This window comes from Gigantopelta aegis, chromosome 5 (genome assembly GCF_016097555.1).
Source record: "Gigantopelta aegis isolate Gae_Host chromosome 5, Gae_host_genome, whole genome shotgun sequence".
Taxonomy (NCBI): domain Eukaryota; kingdom Metazoa; phylum Mollusca; class Gastropoda; order Neomphalida; family Peltospiridae; genus Gigantopelta; species Gigantopelta aegis.
In genome coordinates this window covers 11,812,130-11,830,291 of record NC_054703.1, presented here as the reverse complement: position 1 = coordinate 11,830,291, position 18,162 = coordinate 11,812,130, and the positions used below count along the sequence as shown (strand labels likewise).

At 39.2% G+C, this 18,162-nt stretch overlaps 1 protein-coding gene across 2 annotated transcripts in view; it reads right to left on the bottom strand.

Moving 5' to 3' along the window:
* Window positions 1-18,162, bottom strand: part of LOC121373394 (endoplasmic reticulum aminopeptidase 1-like) — an 81,756-nt gene that overhangs the window by 20,210 nt on the left and 43,384 nt on the right. For both annotated transcript variants that reach the window (XM_041500035.1, XM_041500034.1), the window contains exons 8-15: window positions 17,393-17,524; window positions 16,487-16,662; window positions 13,579-13,661; window positions 10,360-10,487; window positions 8,658-8,713; window positions 7,892-8,039; window positions 5,651-5,724; window positions 314-418 (exon numbers count right to left, since the gene is read on the bottom strand). In XM_041500035.1, the coding sequence (XP_041355969.1) occupies window positions 314-418; window positions 5,651-5,724; window positions 7,892-8,039; window positions 8,658-8,713; window positions 10,360-10,487; window positions 13,579-13,661; window positions 16,487-16,662; window positions 17,393-17,524 (902 nt within the window). The remainder of the gene's footprint in view (window positions 1-313; window positions 419-5,650; window positions 5,725-7,891; window positions 8,040-8,657; window positions 8,714-10,359; window positions 10,488-13,578; window positions 13,662-16,486; window positions 16,663-17,392; window positions 17,525-18,162) is intronic.

Below are 18,162 nucleotides of genomic sequence, written 5' to 3'. Positions count from 1 at the left end.
TTTACGGTTATATGTCGTCGGACATACGGTTGAGGACCACACAGAGACTGAGAGAGGAAACCCGCTGCTGCCACTTCATGGGCTACTCTTTTCGATTAGCAACAAGGGATTTTTTATATGCACCATCCCACAGACAGGACAGTATATACCATGTCCTTTGATATACCAGTCGTGGTGTACTGGCTGGAGCGAAAAATAGCCCAATGGGCCCACTGACGGAGATCGATCCAAAACTGACCATGCATCAAGCGAATGCTTTACCACTTGGCTACGTCTCGCCCCCTTTCTTGACGATCACGGAATATCACATTACCTTGCAGGATCAGTTTTCCACTTCTGGAAGAGTTCTTTCCCCTTAGCAATAACCTCTTTGTTCCCCAGATCTACACCTAAATGTAAAATGTGTCCTCTTAGAAACCTGTAAAAACACAACAACACAATATCACAAAGTGAAAACAATAAATGATGGTTATGGACTCATGAATGTATATTCATTACCCCAGCGGTCACTCATAACAGGGAAAATATTGTCCATATTTTCTCAGTGAGAAATATTCTGCATTGGTCTAATGCACAATACCAGTGTTCGAGATTAACGGTATCCCGATATCCCGGGGATACCAGAATTTAATTTTGGATACCAGACTTCAAGAACCCAGTATCCCACCGGGATGCCATATTATACTAAATTCTCAGGTGGGATACCAGATTTTGAAATGTTAGTATCCAACTGGGATACTGGCCAAAATTTTTAATCTCGAACACTGAATACTATTGGACAATTTGACGCTCACAAACCAATAACCTTGTTGGTACTAAATATGACGTCATCACGATTTGGCAAACACACAAAATGACGTCACGTAGTTTAAGGAGTTTGCGTTTACGGCTCTCTATTTTTGGTGTTAAATTTATAAAAAAATGTCAATTTAATGCAATTCCTTATAGATTTTGTAGCAGAATAAAGAACACTTTTGTTTTTTTTAAATTATTTATGAACGTGATTAAATTACAAAGTTATAGCAATTCTCAGAAAAGTGCGCAAAGTGGTTTACATCGTTTCTATACAGGTTGGCCTTTCGTGCATGTGCGTCGAAAATAAAGGCTTCTGGAGAAGAAGTAACTGAGGTAATAAATAGAATAACAAACTCGGTTCCAGTTATTATCAAATTTATGTCCCTCGTGAAATAATTTTCATTTGTCACTCACTAAAGCTCGTGACAACTGAAAATTATTTCACTCGGGACATAAATTTGATAATAACTGGTAACTCGTTTATTATCCTCTATGTATTGTGTGTGTTTTAGTTTATTAGATTACAATTACAGTTGAATCCTGTTGGCTCGAACCCTGTCGGTGCTTGAGAAAGATTTCGACTCATCTCGTAGTTCGACCTAACCACTCGGTCAACATTGTGTAAGTGTAACTCAGGACTTCGTTTTTGATTCGAGCGTTGCGGTGTATTCGACCATTCTGAGTTCGACCTGAGATTATATTGGATATATTGTTATTATTATTATTATTTTTATGGATAACAAAGACTGTCTTAAAATGTTTCAACAACTAGAAGGAGCTTCCTAAAATTACGTCATTAAATTTGTTATTACGCGAGTGCTTCGTATAATTCTTATTAACTCGGTTATGTTGAACCATGCAGATAATAACTATTCATAGGTCAGCTCCTTTACCAATGGCAGTGTTTTGTCTCTGGATAAAAATTATGGCCATCAGTTGACGAGTTTATTTTTGGTTTTTAATTTTGTGTTTATTGGTTGAAAAGGAAGGAAGGAAGGAAGGAAATGTTTTAATAAACAACACACTCAACACAGTTTTATTTACGGTTATATGGCGTCGGACATATGGTTAAGGATCACACAGATATTGAGAGAAGAAAGGAAATGTTTTAATTAACAACACACTCAACACATTGTTTTATTTACGGTTATATGGCGTCGGACATATGGTTAAGGATCACACAGATATTGAGAGAAGAAAGGAAATGTTTTAATTAACAACACACTCAACACATTGTTTTATTTACGGTTATATGGCGTCGGACATATGGTTAAGGATAACACAGATATTGAGAGAAGAAAGGAAATGTTTTAATAAACAACACACTCAACACATTGTTTTATTTACGGTTATATGGCGTCGGACATATGGTTAAGGATAACACAGATATTGAGAGAAGAAAGGAAATGTTTTAATAAACAACACACTCAACACATTGTTTTATTTACGGTTATATGGCGTCGGACATGTGGTTAAGGACCACACAGATATTGAGAAAAGAAAGGAAATGTTTTAATTAACAACACACTCAACACATTGTTTTATTTACGGTTATATGGCGTCGGACATGTGGTTAAGGATCACACAGATATTGAGAAAAGAAAGGAAATGTTTTAATAAACAACACACTCAACACATTGTTTTATTTACGGTTATATGGCGTCGGACATGTGGTTAAGGATCACACAGATATTGAGAAAAGAAAGGAAATGTTTTAATTAACAACACACTCAACACATTGTTTTATTTACGGTTATATGGCGTCGGACATGTGGTTAAGGATCACACAGATATTGAGAGAAGAAAGGAAATGTTTTAATTAACAACACACTCAACACATTGTTTATTTACGGTTATATGGCGTCGGACATGTGGTTAAGGATCACACAGATATTGAGAGAAGAAAGGAAATGTTTTAATTAACAACACACTCAACACATTGTTTTATTTACGGTTATATGGCGTCGGACATGTGGTTAAGGACCACACAGATATTGAGAGAAGAAAGGAAATGTTTTAATTAACAACACACTCAACACATTGTTTTATTTACGGTTATATGGCGTCGGACATGTGGTTAAGGATCACACAGATATTGAGAAAAGAAAGGAAATGTTTTAATAAACAACACACTCAACACATTGTTTTATTTACGGTTATATGGCGTCGGACATGTGGTTAAGGATCACACAGATATTGAGAGAGGAAAGGAAATGTTTTAATTAACAACACACTCAACACATTGTTTTATTTACGGTTATATGGCGTCGGACATGTGGTTAAGGATCACACAGATATTGAGAAAAGAAAGGAAATGTTTTAATAAACAACACACTCAACACATTGTTTTATTTACGGTTATATGGCGTCGGACATGTGGTTAAGGATCACACAGATATTGAGAGAGGAAAGGAAATGTTTTAATTAACAACACACTCAACACATTGTTTTATTTACGGTTATATGGCGTCGGACATGTGGTTAAGGATCACACAGATATTGAGAGAAGAAAGGAAATGTTTTAATAAACAACACACTCAACACATTGTTTTATTTACGGTTATATGGCGTCGGACATATGGTTAAGGATCACACAGATATTGAGAGAAGAAAGGAAATGTTTTAATTAACAACACACTCAACACATTGTTTTATTTACGGTTATATGGCGTCGGACATATGGTTAAGGATCACACAGATATTGAGAGAAGAAAGGAAATGTTTTAATTAACAAGACACTCAACACATTGTTTTATTTACGGTTATATGGCGTCGGACATGTGGTTAAGGATCACACAGATATTGAGAGAAGAAAGGAAATGTTTTAATTAACAACACACTCAACACATTGTTTTATTTACGGTTATATGGCGTCGGACATATGGTTAAGGATCACACAAATATTGAGAGAAGAAAGGAAATGTTTTAATTAACAACACACTCAACACATTGTTTTATTTACGGTTATATGGCGTCGGACATATGGTTAAGGACCACACAGATATTGAGAGAAGAAAGGAAATGTTTTAATTAACAACACACTCAACACATTGTTTTATTTACGGTTATATGGCGTCGGACATGTGGTTAAGGACCACACAAATATTGAGAGAGGAAACCCGCTATCGCCACTCCATGGGCTACTCTTTCCGATTAGCAGCAAGGGATTTTTTATATATGCACCATCCCACAGACAGGATAGCACATACCACGGCCTGTGTTACACCAGTTTTTGGAGCACTGGCTGGAATGAGAAATAGCCGAATAGACCCACTGATGGGGATCGATCCTAGATTGACTGCACATCAGTTGAGTGCTGTACCACTGAGCTATGTCCTGACCCTTTGTTGAAAAGTTACTGGTCTAAAATTGCCGAATGCTGGCTCAAAATTATTGTAGGTGAGCATGTTGCCTATGACAAAAACATTTCAAAACTGCTGTAGATAAACAAATGGTTAAGTTTCTAGCCCTGTCATAACCTGTCCTTTCTACAGCTTGTCACTCAGGGTCAAACTACAAATCTGTACCCTCAGAAAATTCACGGGGTTGGGTTTTTATAAGAATTGTTTGTGGGGTTTTTATGAACAGTCACAAATTATACATTAATAAAATTCTTCTCTTTAGTTAAAATACACATAAATCAGCTTTCTAACATCTTTTCCATAACCTGTTTTAAGTAATGACGTCCCAGCTGATATAATGACGTCCCAGCTGATGTAATGACGTCGCAGCTAATGACGTCGCAGCTGATTTAATGACATCCCAGCTGGTATAATGACGTCCCAGCTGATATAATGACGTCCCATCTGATGTGATGACGTCCCAGCTGATGTGATGACGTCCCAGCTGATGTAATGACGTCCCAGCTGATATAATGACGTCCCAGCTGATGTAATGATGTCATCTTCTGAGGTTTATCGAAGGATAACATTCAGTCTACCAATCATGGGGACAGAACGTAGCCCAGTGGTAAAGCATTCGTTTAATGTGTGGTCGGTCTGGGATCAATCCCCGTCGGTGGGCCCATGGGCTATTTCTCGCTCCAGCCAGTGCACCACGACTGGTATATCAAAGGCCGTGGTATGTGTTATCCTGTCTATGGGATGGTGCATATAAAAAATGCCTAGCTGCTAAGCGAGTCTGTATGGTCCTTAAACATATGTCTGACGCCATATAACCGTAAATAAAATGTGTTGAGTGCGTCGTTAATAAAACATTTCCTTCCTTCTACCAATCATAGTAAATCGTAGAACGCGGAAGGGAGTTGGTAATTATACTCATTTTACCGTCTAAAAATGCATATTTAAAATTTGTTTTAACATGCTAACAGTGTACTACTAAGTTTGTTCTTCTTGAAATTAACAAAATACTGTAGATCCTGAAAGTAATGTGATCATAATATTAATGAGAAAAATGCGAGTTCATGTTATTCGCATTAATAACATGACACATTTATTTCTAGGTTTTGTAAATGTGTCCGATGTTATTAAAACAAAAACAAATATTAAAATTCTAACATATTTATAAAACACAACTGGAAAACAATTCCTCGTAGACGAGACAAACTAACTGCATTAATTTCATTATAATTTTTTTTTTTACAAGCAGAATAGTGCCTCAACAAAACCTTTTTTTTTTTACAGAGGCAAAATTGTAATAATAAAAAAAAATTCACCCACAGAATCATACCTATAGGTATAAACAAAATCTATTTCCTTTTTACAAACTGAATCATGCCTAAACAAAACCTATCTTTATTTCACAAACAGAATAATACCTACCAACATCTATCTTTTTTCACAAACAGAATTGTACCTAAACAAAATCTTAATTTTTTTAACAAACAGAATTGTACCTTTGAAGATGGCTTCCAGTATCCTTCCAGCCAAGGGAGGTAACCAAGGGATTGATCAGTTTCAGCATATATTTCTGAAAACCATAAAAACAAAGAACGGTTAGATTGTATTAATTACTATAGCAATGTTGGTATAAAATGTCCTACTAAACAATAGCTGTGGAAACTGTTCTATCAACTTCACTTACAGTAAGCTTGACTCAAACAGTGGGTACCTGGTTCAAGTACCGTAAGCAGAAGCCAAGTCACATTTAAAAAAAAAAAGTTTTTTGTTGTTTAAAAACACCACTAGAGCACATTGATTAATTAATCATATAGTCTTAGAGAGAAAGTTAGTTTGCTTTGTTAAATGACACCACTAGAGCACATTGATTAATTAATCATATAGTCTTAGAGAGAAAGTTAGTTTGCTTTGTTAAATGACACCACTAGAGCACATTGATTAATTAATCATATAGTCTTAGAGAGAAAGGTAGTTTGCTTTGTTAAATGATACCACTAGAGCACGTTGATTAATCAATCATTGGTTAATGGATGTCAAACATTTGGTCATTCTGACACGCAGTCATCAGAGAAAACCTGCTTCATTTTGCCATTAGTAGCAAGGGATCTTTTATATGCACCATCCCACAGACAGGATAGCACATACCATGGCCTTTGATACTCGAATGAGAAACAGCCAAATGGGGCCACCGACGGAGATCGATCCAGACCGACTGTGAATTAGGCAAGCGCTTCACCACTGGGCTAAATCCCACACCCTGACCAAGACTAGTTCAATCTGGCACTCGCCGAATTCACCACTGGACTAAATCCCACCCCTTGACTAAGACTAGTTCAATCTGGCACTCGCCGAATTCACCACTCGGCTAAATCCCACCCCCTGACCAAGACTAGTTCAATCTGGCACTCGCCGAATTCACCACTGGGCTAAATCCCACCCCCTGACCAAGACTAGTTCAATCTGGCACTCGCCGAATTCACCACTCGGCTGAATCCCACCCCCTGACCAAGACTAGTTCAATCTGGCACTCGCCGAATTCACCACTGGGCTGAATCCCACCCCTTGACCAAGACTAGTTCAATCTGGCACTCGTCGAATTCACCACTCGGCTAAATCCCATCCCCTGACCAAGACTAGTTCAATCTGGCACTCGTCGAATTCACCACTCGGCTAAATCCCACCCCGTGACCAAGACTAGTTCAATCTGGCACTCGCCGAATTCACCACTCGGCTAAATCCCACCCCCTGACCAAGACTAGTTCAATCTGGCACTCGTCGAATTCACCACTGGGCTAAATCCCACCCCTTGACCAAGACTAGTTCAATCTGGCACTCGTCGAATTCACCACTCGGCTAAATCCCATCCCCTGACCAAGACTAGTTCAATCTGGCACTCGTCGAATTCACCACTCGGCTAAATCCCACCCCGTGACCAAGACTAGTTCAATCTGGCACTCGCCGAATTCACCACTCGGCTAAATCCCACCCCCTGACCAAGACTAGTTCAATCTGGCACTCGTCGAATTCACCACTGGGCTAAATCCCAACCCCTGACCAAGACTAGTTCAATCTGGCACTCGCCGAATTCACCACTCGGCTAAATCCCACCCCTTGACCAGACTAGTTCAATCTGGCACTCGCCGAATTCACCACTGGGCTAAATCCCACCCTCTGACCAAGACTAGTTCAATCTGGCACTCGCCGAATTCACCACTGGGCTAAATCCATCCCCTTGACCAAGACTAGTTCAATCTGGCACTCGCCGAATTCACCACTCGGCTAAATCCATCCCCCTGACCAAGACTAGTTCAATCTGGCACTCGCCGAATTCACCACTCGGCTAAATCCATCCCCTTGACCAAGACTAGTTCAATCTGGCACTCGCCGAATTCACCAAATGAAAATTGTAAAAAGAATTGATGAATTTTATTGTATTTTGGCAAAATAATTACAGTGAAACATCTCAAAACGGGACCCTCTGTAAACCGGAATCCCCTCAAGGGTCCTTTTTAAATATCTGCACATAAGAGAACCTCTCTAAACCGGATACCTCTTAAAACTGGACTTTGTACTTGGTCCAGAGGGTGTTCGGTTTAGAGGAATTTCACTGTATGTGTAATAACAAAAAATTACTGAATTTCTGCAATATTTGAAGTTTAATGGATAATTATTTAGTGAAAATTGTCTGCTCACCAAGAGTAGGTCCTAAGGAGGACGACTCTAGACCTCTGACTTACCTTATAAGTGGAGAATATCTCCTTGTAGTAGATCAAGTGTTCGATAAAGTTAAGGTTATCTATAGCTGTTCTCCATGGGATGTAATCTGTCTCTTTCTCAAGATATTTCGTCAAGTCTAGAGCAGTTTTTAAACTTAATTTGCCAGCTCTAAAAAAATAAATAAATACCACACATTAAAAATATCAAAGCAAAAGTTAGTTCGTTTTGTTTAACGACACCACTAGAACACATTGATTTATTAATCATCGGCTATTGGATGACAAACATTTGGTAATTCTGACTCATAGTCTTAGAAATGAAACACGCTACACATTTTCCATTCAGGTCAGGTCACGTCATAGGGTTTTATGTGCACATTCAGAACAAGCTGTTGTAGCGCACGCCTGTCGTGGGCATAAGAGCCGGCTCTTCCGTCCATGACAGGAAAGGTGGGGGGAGGGGAGAGGAGGGACCGCCTGCACTGGCAGGTGCAAGGGAGCACCAGCAGCCCGATTGAATCGGTAGGAGGCGGATGGGTGGTGGTGATGCTATGTAATTTTGAATGGAGCCGTTAATGCCAAAGAGAAAGGGTGCGCAATTTTTGATTGAGGAAATTTGGCGCAGTTTTTGAACGGTCGATCGAAAGGTAAATGGCCGAGATTTTCCATTAGCAGCAAGGGGTCCTTTATATGCACATTCCACAGACAGGATAGCACATACCATGGCCTTTGTTATACCAGTTATATTGATACCATATACTTAATATTAAAACTCAACTCAACTCACCTCACTAAGGTGAAGGCATCGTCAATGTAACCTGCTCGATCAGCGGCTGTGAATACCTATAAATTAAACACAAACACTGCATCAAACACGATTTTTAACAGTCATCTGTCAACATTTGAACAACTTTTTCAAAGATATTACAACTATAACATCTGTAAATTAAACACAAACACTGCATCAAACACGATCGCCACAGTCATCACTTCGATATTCAGTTAAGAATTGTCTGTTATTTCTTTGACTTTCATCAGGGTATGAACAAAAAACAAAAAAATCATCCGGAAACTGTGTGTGTGCGGATGATTTGTTTTATTGATATCCTGGGTTTACACATTTGATATTCAGAAACTAATATTAATTCTAAAGAATAAACTGTATGAAAGATGTAACTTTAGTTGTTAACAGTAGGCCATCGGTCTACAGGCTGGTAGGTACTGGGTTCAGATCCCAGTCGAGGCATGGGATTTTTAATCCAGATATCAACTCCAAACCCTGAGTGAGTGCTCCGCAAGGCTCAATGGGTAGGCGTAAACCACTTGCACCGACCAGTGATCCATAACTGGTTCAACAAAGGCCATGGTTTGTGCTATCCTGTCTGTGGAAAGCGCAAATAAGAGATCCCTTGCTGCTAATCGGAAGAGTAGCCCATGTAGTGGCGACAGCGGGTTTCCTCTCAAAATCTGTGTCGTCCTTAACCATATGTCTGATGCCATATAACCGTAAATAAAATGTGTTGAGTGCGTCGTTAAATAAAACAATTCTTTCTTAGTTGTTAACAAGGCTTTGTTATTTGGAAACAAATTACAATGGTTTAAAACCTGGCTACTATTCAATAGCCCAGGTTCAAAATGTTTAGATGCATGGGTCATCCTCGTATCATTCACAACATAGCGGGGAATGGGACGTAGCCCAGTGGTAAAGCACTCGCTTGATGCACAGTCGGTCTGGGATTGATTCCCATCAGTGGACCCATTGGGCTCTTTCTCGTCACAGCCAGTGCACCACGACTGGTATATTAAAGGCTGTGGTATGTGCTATCCTGTCTGTGAGGTGGTGCATATAAAAGATCCCTTGCTACTAATAGAAAAAATGTAGCGGGTTTCCTCTCTAAGACTATGACAAAATTACCAAATGTTTGACATTCAATAGCCGATGATTAATAAACCAATGTGCTCTAGTGGTGTCGTTGGACAAAACAAACTTCTTCTTTTTTTCAGAATCTAGCTACTATTCCAGACCTGGACACTACATTTACCTATTTACCATTTATAGTTATATTTTGGGACCCCCCCCCCCCCCCCCCCCCCCTACACTCCTGCACTTTACAATACTAAATGAAGGAAGGAAGGAAATGTTTTACTTAACGACACACTCAACACATTTTATTTACGGTTATATGGCATCAGACAGATGGTTAAGGACCACACAGATATTGAGAGAGGAAACCCGCTGTCGCCACTTCATGGGCTACTCTTTTCGATTAGCAGCAAGGGATCTTTTATATGCACCATCCCACAGTCAGGATAACACATACCACGACCTGTGTTACACCAGTTGTGGTGCACTGGCAAGAACAAAAAAACCCAGCACAAGTGGGGGCTCACCGACAGGGATCGATCCCAGACTGACTGCACATCGCTTTACCAGTTTGTTACATACCACCCCCACACTTTACAATACTAAATGAGAAACAAAGAAGTACCTTGTGATCTGCTAGTAACTGCTGGGAGATCATCTTCCACATGTCAGAATCGTAGTTCACTCGGTAGAAACCGGTCACATTTGGGTTACCCTTGATCCAGGTGATGCCTTCAGGATAGGGGATAGAGACTGAAAAACAAACAAATAAGAAACCGGTCAGATTTGGGTTACCCTTGGTGATGCTTTCAGAATAGGGAATAGAGACTGAAAAACAAACAAATAAGAAACTGGTCACATTCGGGTTACCCTTGATCCAGGTGATGCCTTCAAGATAGGAGATAGACACTGAAAAAACAAACAAATAAGAAACCGGTTACATTCGGGTTACCCTTGGTCCAGGTGATGCCTTCAAGATAGGAGATAGACACTGAAAAAACAAACAAATAAGAAACCGGTTACATTCGGGTTACCCTTGGCGATGCCTTCAGAATAGGAGATAGACACTGAAAAAAACAAAAACAAATAAGAAACCGGTCAGATTTGGGTTACCCTTGGTGATGCTTTCAGAATAGGGAATAGAGACTGAAAAACAAACAAATAAGAAACCGGTCACATTCAGGTTACCCTTGATCCAGGTGATGCCTTCAAGATAGGACATAGACACTGAAAAAACAAAACAAATAAGAAACCGGTTACATTCGGGTTACCCTTGGCGATGCCTTCAGGATAGGAGATAGACACTGAAAAAACAAACAAATAACAAACCGGTCAGATTTGGGTTACCCTTGGTGATGCTTTCAGAATAGGGAATAGAGACTGAAAAACAAACAAATAAGAAACTGGTCACATTCGGGTTACCCTTGATCCAGGTGATGCCTTCAAGATAGGGGATAGACACTGAAAAAACAAAACAAATAAGAAACTGGTCACATTCGGGTTACCCTTGATCCAGGTGATGCCTTCAAGATAGGGGATAGAGACTGAAAAAACAAACAAATAAGAAACCGGTCAGATTTGGGTTACCGTTGGTGATGCTTTCAGAATAGGGAATAGAGACTGAAAAACAAACAAATAAGAAACCGGTCACATTCGGGTTACCCTTGGCGATGCCTTCAGGATAGGAGATAGACACTGAAAAAACAAACAAATAAGAAACCGGTTACATTCGGGTTACCCTTGGCGATGCCTTCAGGATAGGAGATAGACACTGAAAAAACAAACAAATAAGAAACCGGTTACATTCGGGTTACCCTTGGCGATGCCTTCAGGATAGGAGATAGACACTGAAAAAACAAACAAATAAGAAACCGGTTACATTCGGGTTACCCTTGGCGATGCCTTCAGAATAGGAGATAGACACTGAAAAAACAAACAAATAAGAAACTGGTTACATTCGGGTTACCCTTGGCGATGCCTTCAGGATAGGAGATAGACACTGAAAAAACAAACAAATAAGAAACCGGTCACATTCGGGTTACCCTTGGCGATGCCTTCAGAATAGGAGATAGACACTGAAAAAACAAACAAATAAGAAACCGGTCACATTCGGGTTACCCTTGATCCAGGTGATGCCTTCAAGATAGGGGATAGACACTGAAAAAACAAAACAAATAAGGAACCGGTCACATTCGGGTTACCCTTGGCGATGCCTTCAGAATAGGAGATAGACACTGAAAAAACAAACAAATAAGAAACCGGTCACATTCGGGTTACCCTTGGCGATGCCTTCAGAATAGGGGAACAGGAAGGAAGGAAATGTTTTATTTAATGACGCACTCAACACATTTTATTTACGCTTATATGGGTTAAGGACCACACAGATATTGAGAGAGGAAACCCACTGTTGCCACTTCATGGGTTACTCTTTTCAATTAGAAAGGGATCCTTTATATGCACCATTCCACAGACAGGATAACACATACCACAGCCTTTGTTACACCAGTTTTGGAGCACTGGCTGGAATGAGAAACAGCCCAATGGGCCTACCAATGGGGATCGATCCCACACCGACTGCGCATCGAGCGAGCGCTGTACCATTGGGCTACGTCCCGCCCCGATAGGGAATAGAGACAGAAAAACAAATAACACTAAAATAAAGTAAAGTAATTATGTTTAGGTCACTGAAACAAAAACAACTGAATGTTGTCAGTTCTCAGTTTGCTGAGGTTGAACGCAGAATAAGAAAACCTTGTAACTGCTTGGGTAGGGCAGACTGAAAAACAGACAATTGAATGAAGACACATGCTTAGGCCACAGGAACAAATCAATTGACCATATAGTAGCAGGTTGTCTGTTCTGAGCTTGCATAAGAAAAACTTGTAACTGCTTGGGTAGGCTAGACTGTAAAAACAAACAATTGAATGAAGACACTATGCTTAGGCCACAGGAACAAAATCAATTGACCATATAGTACAGGGGTGTAGGCTGGGGTGTGTGTGTGTGTGTGTGTGTGTGTGTGTGTGTGTGCAGATTCGGGCTGAAGCAAATGGTCTGCTTTCAGAACTAAAACATAAAGGTTTATACATATGGAGTTTCTGGTGGTGCAAAAACAAAATAGAAAAAGGGTCCACTTGGTTCATATTCGAACCCCCCCCAGGTCCAGATCATGCTACACCCCTGTAGTATCAGGTTGTCTGTTCTGAGCTTGCATATAAGAAAACCTTGCAACTGCTCGGTTAGGGTAGAGAGGTTGAGAAACAAACAGCAAACAGCAATAAAATGAAATCACTAGGTTTTGTTTCTCGTTATGTGATAAACCATTTAAGCACCAGGTTAGATGCTCTTATTTTTTAAATATACTGTAAATCATTAAATTAATTTTGCATCAAGCGTTTTACCACTGGGTTACGTCCCGCCCTGAGATGGTGGAAAAAACAGAATCTTAAGGAAGGAAGGAAGGAAATGTTTTATTTAATGACGCACTCAACACATTTTATTTATGGTTATATGGCGTTGGACATATGGTTAAGGACCACACAGATATTGAGGGAGGAAACCAGCTGTCGCCACCTCATGGGCTACTCTTTTCGATTAGCAGCAAGGGATCTTTTATATGCACCATCCTACAGACAGGGTAGTACATACCACGGCCTTTGATATACCAGTCGTGGTGCACTGACTGGAACGAGAAATATCCCAATGGGCCCACCGACGGGGATCGATCCCACACCGACTGCGCATCGAGCGAGGGCTGTACCAACTGGGCTACGTCTCGCCCACTATCTCAGGCGAATGCTACATCCCACCCCATAACAAACAAGGGAGACCACTCTATACCCACCTGAGGACATGTTCATCCACACTGTAGTTGCTGAACCGGAATTTACTGACGTCGTCATGGAGAACGGAATATACCACTTGTAGCTGAAACAAAAAATAAATTAATGAATTCCGTGGATTTAAATATCTCGCCTACCATAACATTTCTCAACGCTTTGTGATGAACATCCACAGGTGCAACCATAACCCAAGTTTTATTGACCTAGAAGTTTTCAGTGCACTATGATGAACATCCACAGGTGCAACCATAACCCAAGTTTTATTGACCTAGGAGTTTTCAGTGCACTATGATGAACATCCACAGGTGCAACCATAAACCAAGTTTTATTGACCTAGCAGTTTTCAGGGCACTATGATGAACATCCACAGGTGCAACCATAATCCAAGTTTTATTGACCTAGCAGTTTTCAGTACACTATGATGAACATCCACAGGTGCAACCATAACCCAAGTTTTATTGACCTAGGAGTTTTCAGTGCACTATGATGAACATCCACAGGTGCAACTATAAACCAAAGTTTTGTTGACCTAGGAGTTTTCAGTGCACTATGATGAACATCCACAGGTGCAACTATAAACCAAGTTTTATTGATCTAGCAGTTTTCAGTGCACTATGATGAACATCCACAGGTGCAACCATAATCCAAGTTTTATTGACCTAGGAGTTTTCAGTGCACTATGATGAACATCCACAGGTGCAACTATAAACCAAGTTTTGTTGACCTAGGAGTTTTCAGTGCACTATGATGAACATCCACAGGTGCAACTATAAACCAAGTTTTACAGACCTAGGAGTTTTCAGTGCACTATGATGAACATCCACAGGTGCAACTATAAACCAAGTTTTACTGACCCAGGAGTTTTCAGTGCACTATGATGAACATCCACAGGTGCAACTATAAACCAAGTTTTACTGACCTAGGACCTATAGTTTATGAGAAACTGACTTTCTGCGATTATCAATAATCTAATAACATTACAATGTTTTAACACCAATTGTATTTTCTCCTTGTATTATTTTAAACTGGGAAAAAAGATGTTAATTTTATGACTTTCTAAGACCGCATTCAAACTTGTGTTCGGACACACAGAACACCTGGATAAATCCCTCCATACACACACACGCCTGCTGTTTTTAAACTGTCATCTTATCTGTAAAGTGAAGTGAATTTTCCACTGTCACCCACTGCCAGTGAATTGAGTAGAAAGTGTTTTTTGTCAGTACGAGTTAATTGTTCTGTCTCGTCAATGTCAGGACCGGATAGCCCATCTGTTTTTAAGCTGTCATCTTACCTGTCAGTGTCATGACCGGATAGCCCATCTGTTTTTAAACTGTCATCTTACCTGTCAGTGTCATGACCGGATAGCCCATCTGTTTTTAAACTGTCATCTTACCTGTCAGTGTCATGACTGGATAGCCCATCTGTTTTTAAACTGTCATCTTACCTGTCAGTGTCATGACCGGATAGCCCATCTGTTTTTAAACTGTCACCTTACCTGTCAGTATTACCACCGGATAGCCCATCTGTTTTTAAACTGTCATCTTACCTGTCAGTGTTACGACTGGATAGCCCATCTGTTTTTAAACTGTCATCTTACCTGTCAGTGTTACGACTGGATAGCCCATATGTTGTTAAACTGTCATCTTACCTGTCAGTGTTACGACTGGATAGCCCATCTGTTTTTAAACTGTCATCTTACCTTTCAGTGTTACGACTGGATAGCCCATCTGTTTTTAAACTCATCTTATCTGTCAGTGTTATGACTGAATAGCTTATCTGTTTTTAAACTGTCATCTTACCTGTCAGTATTACCACCGGATAGCCCATCTGTTTTTAAACTGTTGTCTTACCTGTCAGTGTCACGACCAGATAGCCCATCTGTTTTTAAACTGTCATCTTACCTGTCAGTGTTACGACCGGATAGCCCATCTGTTTTTAAACTGTCACCTTATCTGTCAGTGTTACGACTGGATAGCCCATATATTGTTAAACTGTCATCTTACCTGTCAGTGTTACGACTGGATAGCCCATCTGTTTTTAAACTGTCATCTTACCTGTCAGTATTACCACCGGATAGCCCATCTGTTTTTAAACTGTCATCTTACCTGTCAATGTTATGACTGGATAGCCCATCTGTTTTTAAACTGTCATCTTATCTGTCAGTGTTATGACTGGATAATCCATCTGTTTTTAAACTGTCATCTTATCTGTCAGTGTCACGACTGGATAGCCCACCTGTTTCTAAACTGTGATCGTACCTGTCGGTGTTACGACCAGATAGCCCATCTGTTTTTAAACTATCATCTTACATGTCAGTGTTAGTGTTACAACCGGATAGCCCATCTGTTTTTAAACTGTAATCTTACCTGTCAGTGTTACAACCGGATAGCCCATCTGTTTTTAAACTGTCATCTTATCTGTCAGTGTTACGACTGGATAGCCCATTTGTTTTTAAACTGTCATCTTACAAGTCAGTATTATGACTGGATAGCCCATCTGTTTTTAAACTGTCGACTTACCTGTCAGTGTTATGACTGGATAGCCCATCTGTTTTTTAACTGTCATCTTATCTGTCAGTGTCACAACTGGATAGCCCATCTGTTTTTAAACTGTCATCTTACCTGTCAGTGTTAAGACGGGATAGCCCATCTGTTTTTAAACTGTTTTCTTACCTGTCAGTGTCATGACAGGATAGCCCATCTGTTTTTAAACTGTCATCTTACCTGTCAGTGTCATGACAGGATAACCCGTCTGTTTTTAAACTGTCATCTTACCTGTCAGTGTTATGACCAGATAACCCATCTGTGTTTAAACTGTTGGCTGACCTGTCAGTGTCACAAGCGGATAGCCCATCTGTTCTTAGTATCACGACCAGATAGCCCATGTGTTTTTAAACTGTCGTCTTACCTGTATGGTGAAGTGAATTCCCCGCTATCGTCAACTGCCTGTGAGTTGAGTAGAAAGTGTTCCTGCGTCAGTACGAGTTGGCCATTCTGTTTCGCCAGTGTCACGACTGGATAGCCCATTTGTTTTGTCCATGTGTCCATTATGGCTGTTACATCCACACCGATGTCATGAGATGCCTGGACATTAAATAGAAAATGAATGAATGAATGAAAAATGAATGATTGAATGTATGAATGAATGTATGACTGAATAAACGAACAAATGAATGAATGATTGAATGAATCAATAAATGACTCAATGATTGAATGAACAAATGAATTGAATGAATGTATGAATGATTGAATGAATGAATTAATAAATGAATGATTGAATAAATGAATGATTGGATGTATGAATGAATGTATGAATTATGGAATAAATGATTGAATGAATGAATGAATGAATGAATGAATGATTGAATGATTGATTGATTGAATGAATGTATAAACAAATGATTTAATCAATAAATGACTGAATGTATGAATCAATGATTGGATGTATGATTGATGGAATAAAAGATTGAATGAATGAATGATTGAATGATTGATTGACTGAATGAATGAATGAATGAATGAATGAATGAATGAATGAATGAATGAATGAATAAATTAATGAATGTTTAACTACACCCCAGGACGCAAAAATACAACAGCTATTAGGTGTTATGAATGAATGAAAAGAAAGAAATGTTTTATTTAACACATTTTATTTATGGTTTATGAATGAACGAATGAATGTTTAACGACCAGCTTATTTAAAGTTGGAATGTCTTATCTACACCTCACAATGGTAATCGATTTTATTAACAAGTCATTATTATTTTATTTTTGTGCCAGTTATGAGACTGTTGTTTAAAAGTAATAATACCTCTTGCAAGGCAGCCCAAAGGTCGTTGGTGCGGGCGTTGCCATACTTGTGTTTCTTTAAATAAGCCGTGAGTCCAGACTTGAAATTATCTTCACCCAGGAACGTCGCTAACATATGCAGAATGGATGCTCCCTGATAAAACACAAAACTAATTAACAACATAATACAGTGGGTTTCACATACATACATGTATTATACCGACAAATATCTTTGATACTTTCCACATGTTGCTCTGAAAATAGCTATTAAAAGATAAATTAATATAGTAAATTACCCAATGTACTTTTAGAACGAACACAAACATGTTTACAACAAACTACCGGTTAGAACAAACTGCTTGTAAAGTTCCTTTTTTCCCTTATATAGTATTAATAAATTTTAACGTATAGAACAAACTATGTACAGCGAATTGACTGTTAAAACGAACCAATTTGTTTGTCAAAACTGTAAATCTCAGTGTAAATTTCAGTGTAAATTTGTGTAAATATACAGCGAACCGATCATAAATTTGATCTTATTTGTATTTAATCAGTCAGTAGCATTAACAGCAATGCATCCAAATGACTGTATTGATATTGGTGATAATAAAAGAAATATTAAAAAAACATTAGTTTAAATTTGAAAAATCCAAAATGGCTGACATCCTGAATGAAAACAGCTAACTTTTGCAAATTTGTATAACGATCGAACTACTGCTGTAATGGACCGATGAGTTTTGTCCCTTGCTGTTCATTATTATAGTAATTTACTGTAACTTGATTACAGATGTA